This window comes from Bos mutus, chromosome 20 (assembly GCF_027580195.1).
Source record: "Bos mutus isolate GX-2022 chromosome 20, NWIPB_WYAK_1.1, whole genome shotgun sequence".
In the NCBI taxonomy this organism is placed as follows: Eukaryota; Metazoa; Chordata; class Mammalia; order Artiodactyla; family Bovidae; genus Bos; species Bos mutus.
This window is the reverse complement of record NC_091636.1, coordinates 2,768,823-2,790,909: the sequence shown is the minus strand read 5'-3', so window position 1 is coordinate 2,790,909 and position 22,087 is coordinate 2,768,823. Positions and strand designations below refer to the sequence as shown.

The following is a 22,087-nucleotide window of genomic DNA, read 5'->3' as shown; positions in this document are numbered from 1 at the left end:
CATTACAAACACACAGAAAATCACTAAGATCTTTTTTTAGTTTTAAAATTCTATGACAATTGCATATTGATAAACATTCATTTCAAAAACTCTACTTCAAAATAAAAGGTACAGTGTTTGGTTAATTATTTCTTAGTAGATGAACTACGCTAAATAATCACCAAAGGCCATCATTCTTCTATTTGGCTTCTTAGTGCTAATATTTCTTTTTGGTAGAGAGAAGAGCTGTGCAAAATGATGGTCAGTATTTTCACCGTATCTCAAATAACAGTAAACATGATTCAAGTATCATCAGCAAAGGTGCCTACATTATTGGTATATATTCATTAGTCTTTTAAGAATATTAACCAGTGTCAGTCTATTTAATATAGCCCTGATGCATGAGAATTTCAGAAGGTGTTACTCCTATTTAGCAAATCTCATGTTCCCCATCCCCCATATTAAAATATGGGGCTGTGTTGTCACAAACAGCTTGCTACACACTTAAGGATTTTACTAATAAAACATAATGTTGTCTTAGATATTATGACTGTTGCCACAGCTGAACTGACTTGTCAAATCAATCCTAATATGGCTCCCACAGGCACATAAAAACCTTATTTAGCTATCAGTTATCCTAATCACTTTGTTCAGTTTAAGAACGCAATACTTCAAGACCAGCTCCTATTTATACATATATGCCTAGCCATTTAATAAAGTCTTGATTTATATAAATTCTTGTTTTAAAAATATTTAGAGATGTGGTATTTTAGCATGTGTACATTTGCGCATTCCTCCATATAAATATGTTGAAACATACAGTGCGGGGTGGATGAGGGAATAGGGACGTTTATTTAAAGTGGTGTACTCATGAGAAATGTTCTTTTAAAAGATACTGCCATGGGAGACAAATATGTCATCTAATCATAAGCTGACTATCTGCAATCATTTGATAACCTCAAAGTCCATTTGTATAAGAAACTAGAAAAGCACTTATATGAAAAGTACACCTCGAAGACACATGTAAGTGGGAAATTAAGACTGATGGGGCACGAAGCACACACAAATATGCAGACCTTTTTCTGAATTTATACCTAGATTTTGTCCTAGAATGAACAAAATCACCTTTTCTCATGTTTGGAAACAAACCCACCTTTACATCTTCTTGTTTAAAGTTGTTATTGAATATCTGTAATACTGTTTCGAAAGAGACTGTAAGAGGCAGCATGAAATTTTCAAATTCATCCTCATCTTCGCCTAGCAGAAAAACAAAAGGTCATCATGGTTTAAAATGCATGCTACTGTCCATTAGCCTTCACAGTGAGCGCTTTATTCAGGCTCAGAAACGTTCTCGAGAAGGGGTCAGCCTGCATTCACATCCGTATCACATTCTGTGCTTTGGCTCATTGAATATTCTGGTGTTTTGCCTTCTCTTTTGCACCAAATGAAATAGCAAAATTACTTACCAGCCATTTTTTTCTCTGGCTCTTTATTGGATCAAACAGACTCATGCCCCAGGCACCTCAGCCTTTCAGCTCTTAGGGCCCCCAGAGCTTCCCTAATGCCTCAAGGAAAGCCCCTTTCAAAGCCTCAGAGAACACGGTCTGTTTTCCTTTTCTCTTTAGGTGCCAAGGCCCTAAAGGACTCACAGACTCAGGTGCCCAGATAGTGCTAAGTTATTATTCTCTTTTATTTATGTTCTTTTTTATTAATTTGTTAAATAGATGTCAGGGAAACAGGATGGGGTCCTGCCAAAACAGGATGAGGTCCCTCATGGGTCATTATGATTTTAAGGACATTCTCCGTGAGTACACTTCTTTTTGCAATAAGCTTCTTTTTCTTTTTATAAAAGTGGGAAGAGACATCTTCTACTGTTTTTCACTATGAAGGTAGAATCTTCACTTAACATATGGATACGCACAATTGACAATTTACATTCTATCCTTCACAAGAGTGGGTTCCTTCAAATGAGAAAGTTTACTCATTCATCCTATGCCACAGGGAATTGTGAGCCCCACTTTACAGATGAAGAAACAAGCAGAGAAATGTTAAGTGACTTGCTCAAGGTCGCATACTTAGCTGGAGGTGGAACTATACTGTCTAGATCTTGTGATTTCTGTGCTATCATTTTTTAAATAGAGAATTAGAGAGGAAACAAGATCTCAGAGAAGAAGCCAGTGGTTCTCAAAGTTTGGTCCCTGCCCTAGCAGCATCAGCATCACCTGGGAATTCGTTAGATATAAAATTTCAGGTTCCGTCCCAGATCCAGCAATTTTTGTTTTAAGCAGCCCTCCAGGTAATTTCAGTTCAGTTCAGTTCAGTCGCTCAGTCATGTCCGACTCTTTGTGACCCCATGAACCGCAGCACACCAGGCCTCACTGTCCATCACCAACTCCCGGAGTACACCCAAACCTATGTCCATTGAGTCGGTGATGCCATCCAAACATCTCATCTTCTGTCGTCCCCTTCTCCTCCTGCCCTCAATCTTTCCCAGCATCAGGGTCTTTTCAAATGAGTCAGCTCTTTGCATCAGGTGGCCAAAGTAACTGGGAGTTTCAGCTTCAAAATCAGTCCTACCAATGAACACCCAGGACTGACCTCCTTTAGGATGGACTGGTTGGATCTCCTTGCAGGTAATTTAGATGCATGCAAATGTTTGAGAAACACTGGCCTACATGTTATTCTACAGATATGGAGGGTGGACATGAGTTTGAGCAAGCTCTGGGAGACAGTGAAGGACAGGGAAGCTTGGCATGCTGCAGTCCATGGAGTTGCAGAGAGCTGGACATGACTGAGTGCCTGAACAACAACAACAGGAGGGTGTGGTCCAAGGCGACATACAGAGAAAATCAATGGCAGAATCAGGACCTTTTGACTCTTAAGGAGTGGCTGATCTGGCTTGATCCTGATCTTTGGTGACTTCTCTTTTCCCTTTAAATGTATACACTTTGTTTCTGGAGTCCAACAGATTCAGGGACTTCGCTTTGCTGACAAAGAGATGTCAAAAGGCCAATGATTCTTTCCTAGTATGCTGTTTAACACAAGGATCAGGGTACTAGGTGAAGGGAAACCAAAGTACAGTGACCTCGTGGTGCAATGGCAGCGCGTCTGACTTGAGATTAAAATCTCCGCTCTGCAAAGTTGACTACGCAACCAAGTTACTCCTCTTAGACACACCCTCTGTCAACTGGTGCTAACATTAGAGATCTTTACAGGAGCCAGTTTTATTTTTCAAAGCCTAGGTTAAATGATAGCTTTCCCAATGTCTGAATCAAACTCCCCTTCAAATACTCTCTAAGATTCTACTACAAGCTTTCCCATCTCCCTCTGGGTTTCCACAGCATTTTGTTTGATTCTTTAGATGGCCTTTGTCAGTCTGATGGGAATGGCAGATATTTTGGCAGATAGCTAACCCTAACACTAAAAATACCACCTACATCATTCCACCACTACCAGCATTAGATGAAGGTTATGTGGGGATTAAATGAGATAAAATTTATAACATGTGTATGTAAATGATTACATCTATCAGCCTACAATGACAGTATCTCTGGCTTTGCTCCTGGAGAGCTGAAACTGCATCTTTTTGCTTCTGTGTGAAGGAGAATGATGTAGTAAGACCCAGCGATAAACAGACCCAGAGTCTGGCTCCACTATGTATTTTTCAAGTATGGATATTTGCACTTTGAGTCTCAGTTTTCTCATCTATAAAATAAGAAAGAATACCTATCTTTGAAGATTACTGTGTTTATTAAATGTTTTAACACCCACACAAAATAGATGATGCACTTAGAACAGTGCCTGGTATGTATTAGGGAAATAGTGTATGTGAATGAAAAGTAGTTGCTCAATTAAAGGTAAATTTTTAAAACATCTTATTTTCTTAACACCAAAGACAGAAAAATTACTAACTGAAGTAAACATCAATTCCCTACATATATAATGCATTATATATGTATATGTATATATGTATACATATGTATATATGTATATTTAAACTATGTAATCTCACTCTTTTAAAGATGGGATTAATGAGAACAGTGATAATGATCACTGCAGGCAGATAGGGTTCTAAAAAGAATGGATGCTTGGAAAGTTCTATGCTTGAATCCTGGTTCTCTCAGTATTAGCTGTCTGGTTTTGGGTAAATTCCCTTCACTCATCTGTAATTAAGAGACATAATATTTACTTCTTAAAGGTAGCTGTGAGGATTAAATGACAAAACACCCGTATGCCCTGTTGCTTAGTGTCTGGCACTTAAAAATGATAGCCAGGAACATTTTTGTTGTTTTGAGCGTAACGTGAACTTAAGAGAGGTGATTATGGTGGTCAAATAAAGTGTGACAATGAGGTCGCCAGCCCAATATCTTTCCTCTGGGAGCAAGGTAAGGATGTTTACTCAGAACAAAGATAAACTCAGAACTTGGAACATTTAAACCCTTCACTTAGTAAACTGAGTTATAGATTTAAAAAATTCCTGACTATCTCTTTCCTCAATCAAAGTTTGAGACAAACAAGGACGTTAGGAGCGTAAGAGAAAGCCACCAAATTGTGAAGGAAAAAGTCAAGATGCAAATACTAAAGAAAGCAATGTGAGCAGCAATTCTACTTAATGTCACTTCCTCAGAAAGGATTTCCCAGACCGCTCTACCCAAACAGCACCCCAGGCAGTCCTCCACCCTCACCCACCTTCCAACCGCATAGACTACTTCGCTTTTCTTATGAGACTTACTATGATTGGCTATTAATTTGCTTATTTATTCACTGTCTTTCCTACTAGAATGTAAGCTTCTTGGGGAAGGAACCCAGTCTGTTTTCATCATGACTGTATTTCCAGTGCCTAGAAAAGGGTCAAGAATTTGTGTAGTGACTGGATAACAATAGCTATTTCTTGAGTACGTATCATGTGCAGCCAATGAATCTGGTACTTAATCTACTTAACAAACACCTATGTAGCCTTTACTACCTTCAAAGCACAGTTACGCCAATAATGGTCACAACAATCCTATAAAGTGGTATGATTATTTCCTTCAATTTAATGTGAACAGAGAGGTTGAAGGAGTTAAGCAGTTTGTCCAACATCTTCTGGCTGGTAAATGTCAGTGAACCATGGTCTCCAATTAGTTCTGCTTTACTCCCCAACTCTACTTCATGTTCTTCCCTTCTATGTCTCCGACAGGGTGGAAGGGGTCCGAGGTAGGGACTGAAGTCAGGGTCACAAAATCTTAACTTTGCAGTTGCATGAAATTAGAAGAAGGTGAAGAGCAATTAGCTTGGTTCTGGTGAGAAAAAGGGACTCCTCCACAATGACTTGAGTTTAAGGTGGGCAAATGAGGAATATTGGTGCATTATTCCCATAGAAACATTTATGTGCCAATTAGCACTGTTCCTATTACTGCAATGATATGTTGTATCATCTCAGCTGGAAAACTGGTCATTTTTGTTTACTCATGTGAAACACTTTATACATCTATTAAAGATTTTTCCCCATTGTGTTACCGACAAAGGTATCATTTACTGTTGTACATAAGAAAAAAGAAAATGTGTTCTTACAACTTCATATTCAAGTATGTAGTCATATATTCAGTATGCCAAATCTACATGTGAACATTTTATGAATAATAATGGAAGCTGCCAGTTTCTTTTTTCTAACAAGACAAGGGCTCAGACACCAGTATAATGTGAGAGGCTGAAGTGTCAATTTATAGGCTACTATTTTCACTGGCATCAGGAAAAGTAAATATTAACATAACACTCTAAGTTCTCAGTCATGCATAGATAAAAACAATATTCTTCAGGTTTTAGGGAGATACCCAAAGCTAAATTCCCTCTACTGGATTTCCAATGACCTGATTCAACGGAAAGTTACTCATTTTTGAATTTCAATTTTTTTTCCTTTGGCGAAGTCACATTAAAATACAAATAGTAACTATTTTAGTATGTTGGCTCTTAGATATTTTATTTATAGGATATTTCATTTGTTATTTTGTATAATTTAAAATCTAGATTGGTGGGAATGTAAAATGGTGAAGCAAATATAATATGATTTAGTGACTGTGGAAAACAGTTTGGTAAGTACTCAAAAAGTTAAAAACAGAGTTGTTATATGACCCAGCAATTTTATTCCTAGGCATATGCCCTAGAGAACTGAAAGCATATGTCCCTACCAAAACTTAACATATGAATGTTCAGAGCAGCATTATCAAAATAGCCAAAAGGTGGAAACAACCTTACTGCTTATCAACTGATAAATGGATAAACAAAATGTGGTATATCTGCACAATGGAATATTAGCCAAAAAAAGGAATAAAGTGCTATATATGCTAAACATAGATGAGCCTCAAAAACATCATGGTACATGAAAGAAGCCAGATACAAAGGCCACATATATGACTCCACCCATATTAAATGTCTAGAATAGGCAAATCCATAGAGATAGACAGTAGATGAGTGGCTCCCAGGAGCCAGGGATAATGAGGGGATGCTATTTTACAGGTACAGGGTTTCTTTCTAGGGTGATGAACATATTCTGGAATCAGATAATGGTAATAGTTGCACACTAAGTGAACATTCTAAATACTACTGAATTATATACTTTAACAGGATGAATTCTGTGGTATGAGAATCTTAACATGCACCACCCCCCAAAAAAAAACTACCACCACCAAATACCTGGGTTCCCCCCTCTTACCTGTAAACAGTGAAACTTCTCATTTCCTCAAATTCAAATAGCAGATAGATTACTGGGGAGCTGAGGGAGTGACCAAGGAGAAGCAAGTAATACGAATACTTATGGTAATAGTAAATGATGGTAGCCAACAGTTACTACCTGTTGTACTACCAGAGGATTTATTGTATAATATGTATTGTCTTGGAGAAGGCAATGGCACCCCACTCCAGTACTCTTGCCTGGAAAATCCCATGGATGGAGGAGCCTGGTAGGCTGCAGTCCATGGGGTCGCTAAGAGTCGGACACGACTGCGCGACTTCACTTTCACTTTTCACTTTCATGCATTGGAGAAGGAAATGGCAACCCACTCCAGTGTTCTTCCCTGGAGAATCCCAGGAACCGGGGAGCACGATGGGCTGCCGTCTATGGGGACTCACAGAGTCAGACACGACTGAAGCGACTTAGCAGCAGCAGCAGCAGCAGCATGTATTGTCTAACTCAATGAAACTAAGCCATGCCCATGGGGCAACCCAAGATGGGCGGGTCATGGTGGAGAGAGTATGAAAAGGCAAAATGATAGGATACTGAAAGAGGAGCTCCCCAGGTCAGTAGGTGCCCAATATGCTACCCAGTTGTGGATGTGACTGGTGATAGGAGCAAGGTCCGATGCTGTAAAGAGCAATATTGCATAGGAACCTGGAATGTCAGGTCCATGAATCAAGCCAAATTGGAAGTGGTCAAACAAGAGATGGCAAGAGTGAATGTAGACATTCTAGGAATCAGCGAACTAAAATGGACTGGAATGGATGAATTTAACTCAGATGACCATTATATCTACTACTGCAGGCAGGAATCCCTCAGAAGAAATGGAGTAGCCATCATGGTCAACAAAAGAGTCCGAAATGCAGTACTTGGATGCAATCTCAAAAACGACAGAATGATCTCTCTTCATTTCCAAGGCAAACCATTCAATATCACAGTAATCCAAGTCTATGCCCCAACCAGTAACGCTGAAGAAGCTGAAGTTGAATGGGTCTATGAAGACCTACAAGACCTTTTAGAAATAACACCCCAAAAAAGATGTCCTTTTCATTATAGGGGACTGGAATGCAAAAGTAGAAGTCAAGAAACACCTGGAGTAATAGGCAAATTTGGCCTTGGAATATGGAATGAAGCAGGGCAAAGACTAATAGAGTTTTATCAAGAAAATGCACTGGTTATAGCAAACACCCTCTTCCAACAACACAAGAGAAGATTCTACACATGGACATCACCAGATGGTCAACACCGAAATCAGATTGATTATGTTCTTCGCAGCCAAAGATGGAGAAGCTCTATACAGTCAACAAAAACAAGACCAGGAGTTGACTGTGGCTCAGATCATGAACTCCTTATTGCCAAACTCAGACTGAAATTGAAGAAAGTAGGGAAAACCACTAGACCATTCAGGTATGACCTAAATCAAATCCCTTATGATTATACAGTGGAAGTGAGAAATAGATTTAAGGGACTAGATCTGACAGATAGAGTGCCTGATGAACTATGGACTGAGGTTCGTGACATTGTACAGGAGACAGGGATCAAGACCATCCCCAAGAAAAAGAAATGCAAAAAAGCAAAATGGCTGTCAGGGGAGGCCTTACAAATAGCTGTGAAAAGAAGAACTTCTCTGAAGTGAAAAGCAAAGGAGAAAAGGAAAGATATAAGCATCTGAATGCAGAGTTCCAAAGAATAGCAAGAAGAGTTCAGAAAGCCTTCCTCAGAGATCAATGCAAAGAAATAGAGGAAAACACCAGAATGGTAAAGACTAGAGATCTCTTCAAGAAAATTAGAGATACCAAGGGACCATTTCATGCAAAGATGGGCTCGATAAAGGACAGAAATGGTACGGACCTAACAGAAGCAGAAGATATCAAGAAGAGGTGGCAAGAATACACAGAAGAACTGTACAAAAAAGATCTTCACGACCCAGATAATCACGATGGTGTGATCACTCACCTAGAGCCAGACATCCTGGAATGTGAAGTCAAGTGGGCCTTGGAAAGCATCACTACGAACAAAGCTAGTGGAGGTGATGGAATTCCAGTTGAGCTATTTCAAATCCTGAAAGATGATGCTATTGAAAGTGCTGCACTCAATATGCCAGCAGATTTGGAAAACTCAGCAGTGGCCACAGGACTGGAAAAGGTCAGTTTTCATCCTGATCCCAAAGAAAGGCAATGCCAAAGAATGCTCAAACTACCGCACAATTGCACTCATCTCATATGCTAGTAAAGTAATGCTCAAAATTCTCCAAGCCAGGCTTCAGCAATATGTGAACTGTGAACTTCCTGATGTTCAAGCTGGTTTTAGAAAAGGCAGAAGAACCAGAGATCAAATTGCCAACATCCACTGGATCATCAAAAAAGCAAGAGAGTTCCAGAAAAACATCTATTTCTGCTTTATTGACTATGCCAAAGCCTTTGACTGTGTGCATCACAATAAACTGTGGAAAATTCTGAAAGAGATGGGAATATCAGACCACCTGACCTGCCTCTTGAGAAATCTGTATGCAGGTCAGGAAGCAACAGTTAGAACTGGACATGGCACAACAGACTGGTTCCACATTGGAAAAGGAGTAAGTCAAGGCTGTATATTGTCACCCTGCTTATTTAACTTATATGCAGAGTACATCATGAGAAATGCTGGACTGGAAGAAACACAAGCTGGCATCAAGATTGCTGGGAGAAGTATCAATAACCTCAGATATGCAGATGACACCACCCTTATGGCAGAAAGTGAAGAGGAACTAAAAAGCCTCCTGATGAAAGTGAAAGAGGAGAGTGAAAAAGCTGGCTTAAAGCTCAACATTCAGAAAACGAAGATCATGGCATCTGGTCCCATCACTTCATGGGAAATAGATGGGGAAACTGGAAACAGTGTCAGACTTTATTTTTGGGGGGCTCCAAAATCACTGCAGATGGTGACTGCAGCCATGAAATTAAAAGACGCTTACTCCTTGGAAGGAAAGTTATGACCAACCTAGATAGCATATTCAAAAGCAGAGATATCACTTTGTCAACAAAGGTCCGTCTAGTCAAGGCTATGGTTTTTCCTGTGATCATGTATGGATGTGAGAGTTGGACTGTGAAGAAGGCTGAGTGCCGAAGAATTGATGCTTCTGAGCTGTGGTGTTGGAGAAGACTCTTGAGAGTCCCTTGGACTGCAAGGACATCCAACCAGTCCATTCTGAAGGAGATCAGCCCTGGGATTTCTTTGGAAGGAATGATGCTAAAGCTGAAACGCCAGTACTTTGGCCACCTCATGCAAAGAGTTGACTCATTGGAAAAGACTCTGATGCTGGGAGGGATTGGGGGCAGGAGAAGGGGACGACAGAGGATGAGATGGCTGGATGGCATCACTGACTCGATGGACGTGAGTCTGGGTGAACTCTGGGAGTTGGTGATGGACAGGGAGGCCTGGCGTGCTGCGATTCATGGGGTCACAAAGAGTCAGACACGACTGAGCGACTGATGAACTGATGTATTGTGTGAAATACTTTGGTATTAGTGATAAGTAGGAATGGTAGGCTGAATAATGGCCCTCCAGAGATGTCTACACCCTAATCCTTGGAATCTGTGAGTATGTGACAAAAGAGAATTAAAAGGCTGCTAATCAACTGACTTTAAAATAGAAGATTATCCTGGGTTATCCAGGTGGGTTTCATGTAATTGCAAAGGTCCATAAATGTTTTGGAAGCAGAAGGGGGAAAACCAGAGAGACGACAGAATGAGAAGAATTTGATGGACCTTGGAAAAGGAGATCATGGACCAAGGACTTAGGTAGCCTCTAAGTTGAAAAAGTCAAGGGAACATAATCTTTCTTAGAGCCTACAGAGAGGAACACTGCCCTGCTAACACTGATGGTAGCCCGCTGAGACCCATATCGGACTTCTGATCTTCAAAGTTATAAAATAAATTTTTATAATCTTTAAGCCATTAAATTTGTGGTAATTTGTTAAAATCGCCCAGTAGGCTCCTTTGTTCATGGAATTCTCCAGGCCCGAATACTTGAGTAGGTAGCCATTCCCTTCTCCAGGGGATCTTCCCAACCCAGGGATTGAACTTGGGTCTCCTGCATTGCAGATGGATTCTTCCATCTGAGCCACCAGGGAAGCCCCAAAACAGTAATAGGAAACTAATATATCAGTAAAGATCAGGTCTAATGCCATGAAGCTCTTAATAAGGATTAAGAGGAGAGGCACAGAATGAGACACAAAGGCAGTGAGTGAAGAAGAAAACAACTGATCCTCCATATCCATAAGTTCCACATCCTTGGATTCAACCTACCAGAGATTAGGAATATTCAGGAAAAAAAAATTCTACAACGGTCCAAAAAGTAAAACTTGAATCTGCCATGGCTGGCAACTATTTATACAGCATTTAGATCATATTAGGTATTACAAGTAATCTAGAGATGATTTAAAGTATACAGGAGGATGTGTACACATTATTTGCAAAACTATGACAATTTGTTTTAGGGACTTTAGCAAATGCAGATTTTGGTACTGGTGGGGGATGGTAGTCCGGGAACCAAGGCCCTGTGTATACTGAAGGATAACTGCAATCTGTTTAAAACCAAGGACCAGCTTCCCTGGTGGTCCAGTGGTTGAGAATCCGCCTTGAAATGTAGGGTACCACCTGTTGGATCCCTGGCCGGGGAAGATCACACATGCTGTGGGGCAACTAAGCCCGTGTGCTACAGCAGCTGAAGTCAACATGCCTAGAGCCAGTGCTCTGCAACAGCAGAAGCCATGCAATGAGAAGCCCCAGTGTAGCAACCAAGATGCATGTGTGCGTGCTCAGTCATGTTCAACTCTTTGCAACCCCATGGACTGTAGCTCAACAAGCTCCTCTGTCCATGGAGAGTGGGCTGCTATTTACTTCTCCAGGGGATCTTCCCAACCCAGGGATCAAACCCACATCTCCTGCATTGGCAGGTGGATTCTTTACCACTGAGCCGCCTGGGAAGCCTGGCAATGAAGACCCAGTGCAGCCAAAAAATAAAAAAATTCAAAACCCCAAGCACCAAGAGTAATATCATAAAAGAGCCAGTGACTTCTACAGATCTAGGCCCACATTTTCTGCTGTGCCCCAGTACTTTATGACGATAGCACTTCTAAAGTTATTAGAAAAAGGCTTGAGAAATGTGCATAGCTAGATTTAACTTGGGCCCAAACTTGGTTTGTCAGTTTCCCTCTAAACTACCAAGGAATTTTAGTTGGCTGTGAGATGACTTAGGGTTTTGGGCAGGATGTTCTAGTATCAGTCAGGAGAAGTCATCAGCTGCACTGATGTAGAACAGCTGAATTACGGGTGTGGATTCGCCTCATTTTGAGGTCCCAGTGTCTGTCCGTGAATGCCCCTAACATTGCATTCAATAAAATATTTGTCATAATTAATTAATATATACTGAGTGCTTGTTTTGTGAAAGGAATTGTTCCAGGCCCTTTCACACATGCTTATCTTATTTAAACCACATGCCAGTTCTTCAGAGTAGGTATCTCCATTTAATAGATGAGAAAATTGAGGCACACCTTAATTCTTCTCCCTAGGGAACCAGAATGTTTATTTTAGTTCCCAGGAGAAAAATACATTGTCCTACAGAAGATTACTTATTTCTTGTCTAAGAAACCTTTCCTAAAAATTTCTCCCCTGAAGCATCTCATTCCCTGGGGTACTCTGGACTCTACCCTCAAAACCAGGTAAGTTATTAAAACTGGATCTGAATTTAATGGGCTGCTTTCTGCCTACAGGGCCAGCTAATTAGTCTTAATTATCTCATTATAGATTCTAAGTATTTCCAGCTGCTTTTTTATCCATTATTGCCCACTCCCTCCTCAACCCCAACAAATGTCTATTTCCCAGATAGTCTCTGCCAAGTCGTGGACACAAGTGATAGACGTTGAGGTATCCTTCCTATCTGTCAGAACACTGACTATTTCGGATCAAGCTTCTCACTCACTAAATCCTCCTGGGATATCTATCTACTTCTGTGTCCTTTTTTCCATGAGAAGAAATATGCTTTAGCCAATTATTAGACCTAAGAAAAAATTTTAAAACTACATTTGACTTTCACTGACCACAGAACTGTAATATACCAATATAGGACAAATAATAAACATGAATATTATCTGTTTAGATAGAAGTTTGGAAAGTAATCCCTTCTTCCCTCCAGCCTCAAATCATTCATTCAGTCCAAGTAGTTCAAATAAAAATGAAGAAAAAGTTACATTCCCTAATTGATTTGAGAAAGTGACAGGCAAAGGAACAGCAAAAGTGAATATATGGTCAGAGGGCTACAAATTATATGACTGACCTTGGGCAAGTCATTGAATCTCACTTTCTTAACAGATAAACAATGCAATGATACCCATTTCATGTAGGCTGTGGTGAAGATCAAATAGGAAAATGTATGTCAAAGTGGTCTGCAAACTATAAATTTGTAAGCAAATGTTAGTTATTATTAATAAAGAAAAGGAGTTTCCTCTGTATTTTCACTTCTTTCTTTAGCAGCTACTTCTAGAATACTCTTCCAATCCCAAAGAAAGGCAATGCCAAAGAACGCTCAAACTACTGCACAATTGCACTCATCTCACACACTAGTAAAGTAATGCTCAAAATTCTCCAAGCCAGGCTTCAGTAATTCGTGAACCGTGAACTTCCAGATGTTCAAGCTGGTTTTAGAAAAGGCAAAGGAACCAGAGATCAAATTGCCAACATCTGCTGGATCACGGAAAAAGCAAGAGAGTTCCAGAAAAACATCTATTTCTGCTTTGTTGACTATGCCAAAGCCTTTGACTGTGTGGATCACAATAAACTGTGGAAAATTCTGAAAGAGATGGGAATACCAGACCACCTGACCTGCCTCTTGAGAAACCTATATGCAGGTCAGGAAGCAACAGTTAGAACTGGACATGGAACAACAGACTGGTTCCAAATAGGAAAAGGAGTACGTCAAGGCTGTATATTGTCACCCTCCTTATTTAACTTATATGCAGAGTAAGTACATCATGAGAAACACTGGACTGGGAGAAACGCTGGACTGGAAGAAACACAAGCTGGAATCAAGATTGCTGGGAGAAGTATCAATAACCTCAGATATGCAGATGACACCACCCTTATGGCAGAAAGTGAAGAGGAACTCAAAAGCCTCTTGATGAAAGTGAAAGTGGAGAGTGAAAAAGTTGGCTTAAAGCTCAACATTCAGAAAACTAAGATCATGGCATCTGGTCCCATCACTTCATGGGAAATAGATGGGGAAACAGTGGAGACAGTGTCAGACTTTATTTTTTGGGGCTCCAAAATCACTGCAGATGGTGACTGCAGCCATGAAATTAAAAGACGCTTACTCCTTGGAAGGAAAGTTATGACCACCCTAGATAGCATATTCAAAAGCAGAGACATTACTTTGCCAACAAAGGTCCTTCTAGTCAAGGCTATGGTTTTTCCAGTGGTCATGTATGGATGTGAGAGTTGGACTGTGAAGAAGGCTGAGCGCCGAAGAATTGATGCTTTTGAACTGTGGTGTTGGAGAAGACTCTTGAGAGTCCCTTGGACTGCAATGAGATCCACCAGTCCATTCTAAAGGAGATCGGTCGTGGGTGTTCTTTGGAAGGAGTGATGCTAAACCTGAAACGCCAGTACTTTGGCCACCTCATGCAAAGAGTTGACTCATTGGAAAAGACTCTGAAGCTGGGAGGGATTGGGGGCAGGAGGAGAAGGGGATGACAGAGGATGAGATGGCTGGATGGCATCACCGACTCGACAGACACGAGTTTGGGTAGACTCCGGGAGTTGGTGATGGACAGGGAGGCCTGGCGTGCTGCATGCAATTCATGGGGTCGCAAAGAGTCGGACATGACTGAGTGACTGAACTGAACTGAACTGAACTTCCCTTTTTATTCAAGTCGTTTACTTGCTATTTCAGATTTTTCAAATTTAAGCTAGAGATATCTTCAGGTGCCAATTACCTATTAGAAGCCACAAAGGTACATGGATATTATGCTACCTTCATCCCTAAAGAGAGAACCCTCTCTTAAAGTCCATAAACATCATTTTAATATTAGTACCCCTGTGATCATGAAAAGTATGACTGCTTGTAAGAGTCTGGATATCTGAGGAAAGCACTGCTCACTCAGATCCCATCAACATGCTTCTCATCGGAGTAGTTCAAGATAAAGAACAATCATAAAGTGTCCAAGGAAAATCAACTATGACACTGAGCAATTCTAAATTTGTGGTTGGTAAAAAACTTAATCTGCAACTAACAATATTTAGTTCTCTGCAAAACAAAAAGGTGTATTGTAGCTCGCTCCCACACTTCCCCTCTTTAATATTTGTCAACTGAATTCACCTCCACTCAAATTAAACAAAATAGAAGGTTTTTATTTATTCAAGTATTTTACACTGAACAGCTCCCTGGAGGTTCTCCATTTACTGGCTTGGGTAATATTATCTTTCCTTTAGTTTATTAGATTGACAAAGTTAATTTAAAAATAACCTTGGGAACTTTAAGTGATTCTTGGAAGGGCTAACATGCATGCACATATGGTTGGTCACTATTTTTTTCTGTATGTATGTTGTCTCATGAAGGGTTTTTCTTACATTAATTTTTATAATTTCTTAAAATAAAAAAAAATGTTGCCAACATAAAAATCGTCTTTCTGATGATGAAATGCTTTCAATTCTGTTCTTCATACAAGTGAACATTTTGTCTAGTTTAGCCAAAGAGCAATTTGATAAAGTGGTACAACTGTTTACTGTCAACACCCCACCCCCAACATTTTAATCTGAAATACAACCTGGGGCACATAGCATCTAATTAAATTCATACAAAGTACAAATTACTGAATAGAAACCAAAATGCATTTCAAAGTAAATACCAATTAATGTGACACCCAATTTCTTCCCCCTTTTAAATCACTCCAGTGTGCATGGCTTATACACAAAGACTATTCAATTTCTTTGTAAGATTCAATTAGAATATGCTTTATATTTCAATCCACGAATCATGTCCAATGCTCTGCAAGCAGGTTGGCTAGGCATTTTTTCTATGCTGTTTTTTTTTAAATCACTGATATAAAATGTTCGTCTTTAATTTTTTTGTTTAATTTGAGAAGAATTCTCATTATCTAATATTTCCCTCATTTAATACATGGATCTTTGAATTTGACAACATCACTATCTCTTTTTTCCTTGTTTTCATGAAAGTGAACACCCAACAGAAAACTATAAAGCCATATATATAGGGATTCTGATAGCAACATCTAGTCAATCTAGCTTGTGAGACAGGCTTCAAATAATAAAACTGTGTTCAACAACACTCAACAAATGCTTGTCTATAAAGTAATAACTTGAACAGAGAGCAACAAGTGACTCATTGAGCACAAAAGTGGCCAAGTGTCGATAAACACTTGCAAAAGCTATCAGCCACTTGATTTGTTTTGTCTTCGAGAGCCCAGTGATCAAACGACTCCCAGAGAGAGACCATGGCAGGCGGAGCTGAACTCAGGAGCCAGGACGATGGCATGGTGTGTCCTTTACTCACCAAATACTAACTGAGCACCTACAATGTAGAGACGCTGAGACTGGTACGAGAAAAGATGAAGAAGGCAATATTTATACTCTAAAGAAGGTCAACACACTTGGGGAAGAAAAGGAACTCTGGTTTGTAACAAGGGAAGGAAGCTCTGGCAATATTTACTACAAATCATCACTTGATGCTTATAATATATGCTTAATTATTTTTAAAAGTGAAAAAACCCTATTAAATAAAAAATTTCTTTTCAAACAATGCACAAGTTCCCTGAGTGCAGCTGATATTGTTTTTAATTTTTATCTACTCTCAGATTTAGTTTACTTACATTGAGTATTGTTTAACTTTGGTCTCCCTGCTTCTTTCAGTCTGTTTGACAGGTCATTAAGAGCATTTTTAAGGCTTAGGAAACAAATTAAGTCTAGACAAGGGTTTCACTATCTCCTTTACTGCTTGGACAATTGGGAAGGCAAGGAGGCTAGCTCCGTGAGGGCAGGGGCCAGTGTGTCTGCCTGGTCCTTGTCTTGTCCTCAGAGCTCAGGACAGGGTGCTCTCTAAATGATTATGGAGGATGGTGACAAAGAGTCTGGACTGCTCTTCTGCTCTCCGAGGCAGCCGCTGAGAGGTAACGCAGGCCAGTGTGCAGTATGCGAGGCTGTCGCTCGGATCTCCCATTTGCCTAAGGTAGCAGATGATTGGGTTTTGCATGCCTGGTTTACACTCTTCAAATATTTATAGACAGTTTTCTTTGCCTCAAGCCCTACTTGTCACTTAGCCAAGTTATACATACATGGTTCTTTTAATCTTTCTTTAGAAATCAATCCCACTAAGCTCCTTAATCATTCCAGTTGCATTTTCCTCAACTTTTGGCTGTTTGTCTTTCTGGTAATATATTCTGTTGAAATGCATGAAAATAACATAGATGTGGAGCAAAGAAGGATTTAGTTATCTTTCTATTACAAAAGGATCAATGCCTTTTATGTGCAAAATGAAATTATTTATCCCTTTTCTTTACATATGATCATGTTTTTAAAAATTCATATTTAAATAGATGGATCAATCAATACATTGCAAGAGAACAGAAGAAAAAGTATCATCAGTATTCTTTTCTCTAAAGGTGACACTGTCATTGATTTAAGTCTCTCATGTGTCTATACACTGATTAATTTAACCTGAAGTATCCAAACATGGGGGAAAATGGGATTCCAGATGACATGGTCAACACAGGGAGGCTTAAGTACCCATTCTAAGGTAGCTATCTACTTGTGGATACTTCTAACTTTTAGCTTTTCAAAGCTAATAGAACAAAATAGAACAAAACCAAGTTAATTCTTCCCATTAGGAAAATAATATAGTAAGGAAAATTTCAAATTACCAGAAAAGAGGAAGTTATTTATAGTACCCTACTCAAAGACAACATTTAACATTTTTGAAGAATTTCAAGACTTTTTTTGAGGCATTGTTTCTTTTCCCTCCCAATGAGCATGCTCAACATCATTTGCACAGCTTAATACCTTACTTTTTTGCTTGATATTGTAACAAAATTTCACATATTACTTTGTCTTCGAATCAAAATTTCTAATGACCACAGACTATTCCATGAAGTTAAGTAGATCTGGCTAACTTTATAATTCCCTGTTGTTGGACATTTACATCATTGCCACATTTCTCTAGATTAAATGCCATTACAAAGAAAATCTTTTTTATTGAGCTTTTCTGTGTTTAAGATTACACTTTGATTTGTATAGCAGTAAAATTAATGGATCAAAGCGAAAGTCTTAGTCACTCAGTCGTGTCTGACTCTGTGCGATCCCATGGACTGTGGCCTGCCATGGTTCCTCTGTCCGTGGAACTGTCCAGGCAAGAATACTGGAGTGGATTGCCATTCCCTTCTCTAGGGGATCTTCCCGACCCAAGGAGAGAATCCAGGTCTCCTGCATTGCAGGCAGATTCTTTACCATCTGAGCTACTAGCGAAGTCCCAAAGGATCAAAGGATACTCAGAAAATAAATTTTGAAGTAAAGAATTAACACAAGTACTAAGTGGAGTGAAAAATACCACCTTCTATACAAAAATTTGTCTTTTGGCTCCAAAGCTAATGAGTCAATGCTCAAATATTAGAAAGCTGTAAAAAATTGTCAAAGATGGCAAATTCCAATTAGTTAAATATGGTACCCACAAGTATGACACTCCTTCATTCACACAAATATACTGTCGATCCCTTATTAATTAAGCTTAAATTCTTAACCTTACCTAGATCTACCATCAGAAGACGAGTGAGGGCTGTGTAGAAGGCTGTTCGGCATCTGAAGTCACTGAGACTGTAACTGCCACTGATGCCAAGAAAGGGGAAGTGTTCACTCTAATGAAAGCAAAAGAGCATCCAAAGTTACTAATGGTTGACCTAAACTACCGAGAAAACTCTAGTCATCAATTCAAGGAAATAAGACTCACCGTGTGATTTTTTAGCATGAATTTCACAGCATCTATCTTCACAAGTTTTTTTAAAAGGATATAGGTAATAGACGTTAAGGCATCTGGGGAAATATGATTGTCTTACCAATAAGTAACAGATCACAAAATAACACTGAACTATAATGGCATCAATTTATATTTATGATGAATAAATATTATTTCTAAAGAGTTTTACTCCTATAGAAATGCCTTCCACTCTGTTAAGAATGATAATCCATTATTAACCAGTGCAATTACTTTTCCTATCTTATACATATTCTAGTTATGGAAAGAAAGAATGAATTTTATAATTAAGACAAAAACTTTTTTTACTATTAGAGCCTTGATAGTGGAAAATTAAAATTGACCCTTTTTACATTTGGGGTATAACTTGAGAACTTCTTTTCACTTAATATTATTTCATAAAAAATAATTATGAAAGACTATATATAGGCTATCAAGAAAGAGAAAATTATTCAATTCTAAGAAACATGAGCTTAGTTAGTAGAAACCTAAGGAAATTCTGCTTTAGATGAAGAAAATCAGAATACAATTAGGAGGATGTAGCGACTGCAACTGCAGGTCCTTAAATGTTGAAGTACAGGTTTAAAGGACCTAAAATTTCTTACATTCCTACTAGGTATAAGGCATTATATATCTGTTAACCCACCTAATTTTCATAATTACACTGTTAAATATTATTTATTATGTTTAATCCGTAGATAGATAACAGAAGCTCTGAGAAATTAAGTTACTTGTCCAAGATTACATTGCTATGGACTGAGACTGCTGACATTTGACCTGAGATTTGACTATAAAGGCCACGTACTTTCTACTGTACCACATTATCCCCTGAACAGTTCAACTCAGAATGAGAATAGAGTTGAAAAACATCACAAACATGATCCCAAAGCCTATACTTCTGGTTAATGCCATCATCAAAGAAAGGCTGAAGTGGGGTCTAAGAACACCAATTCAGTACACAAACACCCTCTGCTCTTACTTAGGGTTTATCCTAGTCCTGTGCTTTCCGGTCTAGCTAGGGCACCTGTGGGGCATTCCCTACATACTTACACATACCTTTCTTCAAACCATAATGATCTTATATGCTTCCAAAAAAAAAATAATAATCTTACATGGTTCCACTTATGTCCCAATGAAAACACTGGCTCTTTTCCTTCACATCATCTCCAAATGCAGACGTCTATTAACTCTATACACTGGCACTGATGAGCCTAATTTTAAATGTTAGTCACTCAAGTGTGGGTATAAGAATAGAAAACAAAAGTTAGGAAACCTGGGCTTTCAGTTTGACTATACCATTCAATCAGCTGGATGAGCCTGAGTATTACACTCTGTGTCTCTCAGCCTTAGTTTTCCTCAACAAATGAGGATACATGCAAGCTATCCTGGGTTGTGAGGATCAGTTGATGCACCTGTCTTTGCCAATTATAAATCATGGAGATGACACAAAGAGGCAGAGCATGAACATTTATAGAATGCTTACGACTTTCAAGGTTAATTCTCTCAATCCCATGAGATAGACTCTAGTTCTCAAATGAGGAAACAAACTATAAAAATGAAGTTAAACTTTCCAAAAGACAGGCAATTAGTATGATTTAGATTCAAGCCCCTCTGACTCAAGGCAGCCCATTCCAGTTGCAGGTTAAGCAACTGCATATTTTGCTTATCTCCAGACTAGACTGTAAGCTTTCTAAGTGTAGTGGCAGCACGTACGTGTTTTCCTCAGTACACTGCTCTCAGCGGGTGCTCGACGCACTGTGTGTTTCTGGCAGGATGAAACGAGATCAAGGCTGATAGGCAGCAAGTCTCTCCTTGCTTACAAAGGGCACACTTGATTTTTTCCAGTGTAAGTCACTGAGCAGAAGAACTGCCACTCAAACTCCACTCAGTTAAACAGGGGTAGGGATCAATAAGCTAAGAAATATCTTAAGTAATTACCAAATGCAATTCTCTTAGAATTGCAAAGTTAAAAGTGACAGTGTCTATGGGTAATAAGAATGCTGCCATTAATAGGAATCTTCCTGTCAGTGCTGCTAATAAACAGCAAGTCATGTTTTGACAATAGAATATTTATGGTAGCAATAAACAGAACATTCACAGGAAGAATCTCATCTGCCAAAGACACATTTTCTGCAGAATTGCATCTGTGCACTTTGTACCCAGGCCAGACTCACTGCCTTTTAATTACATTGTGAAGAAGAAGATTAAGAATGATTTTTAGAAACTTTTTTCAATAAAGAAAAAATGAAAGTTCATCTGAATACTTATATTTCCCTATAGGAATTCAATTCAAAGCTAGCCATGGCCCTTACAAAAATACATAATTTTTTAAAAAAGGTAAATAGATACGTCTTCATAATTTTCATTCTTCCCTAAGAGACTAGGATTCTTGTAAGCTGCACCATTTTGGTTGGGTGGTAGTACCAGGTTAGATTTCAGAGGCCTGTTGACAACAGTTCATAATAGTACATGTGGTTAATGGTGGTTAACAGTAACAGCAGTAGAAGTCTAGAAGAGTAAGAGAATTTAATAAAAGTTACACATGGAATATACAAATGGCAGAACTTCTGGATTCAAATCCAAACTTCAAAGGTCTGTGTGACTTGAAACTATAAGCTCTTCTCACTAGGCTGAATCATATCCATTCGATTTGAAATATGCCAAATGATTCTACAGAGATCACTAGCTTTTTGAGGTACAAGTGAAACTGGAACTAGGCCCCAGAAGGGACAGGGAAACTTCTTTTAGGAGGCATCAATTCATTAATGAGCCTTCATCACAGTCAGGACTGAGCAAACTCCACAGACTGGCTGATATTAACTTAACAAACAAAATGCTCAGAAAACCTGTCTATATCCATGTGGTTACGAAAACACTGATGGCAGTGAAGATGGTCTCACTGATAGTTAGCTTGGGCAAGAAAAAGTTGAAAGAATGGTGTATCTTAGAGATGGTCAAAAGTTTGAAAAAAATCTGTATCTTCAGAAGAGAAGAATAACCTAACTGACAAAGCCCTGGTTTCTTAAGTTACAGGTACCACACACTTTAGCAGCTAGTGGGCAAAGCAGCACCAAGTATTACTTCAATTCATGGCAGCAAGTATTTACTGAGTAATACTGTATTTCATTAATCCTAAAACATCATTGATTATAAAGAATATCATTATTATATGCACTACTAAGAAAGTTTTAAAATATAAAATTATAAAACTAAGAAGTGTTAAAATGTGATGAAATTTCTCTTTTAAAATCAAAGTAGCGTATTAGATGCATGATATTCACTAAGAACAAGAGGGTGGATAACGGTACTGATCCAGGCAATTATGTAAAAGCCATACATGTTTACAAACATTATAGATAGAATTAGATCCTGATGATAGAAGAA

General features: G+C 38.9%; 1 protein-coding gene across 7 annotated transcripts in view; it reads right to left on the bottom strand.

The window, feature by feature from the left end:
* RANBP17 (RAN binding protein 17) overlaps positions 1-22,087 on the bottom strand; it is a 369,878-nt gene that overhangs the window by 83,520 nt on the left and 264,271 nt on the right. For all 7 annotated transcript variants that reach the window (XM_070357405.1, XM_070357402.1, XM_070357403.1 and 4 more), the window contains 3 exons: positions 18,680-18,743; positions 18,479-18,587; positions 1,133-1,236 (listed from right to left, as the gene is read on the bottom strand). In XM_070357405.1, the coding sequence (XP_070213506.1) occupies positions 1,133-1,236; positions 18,479-18,587; positions 18,680-18,743 (277 nt within the window). The remainder of the gene's footprint in view (positions 1-1,132; positions 1,237-18,478; positions 18,588-18,679; positions 18,744-22,087) is intronic.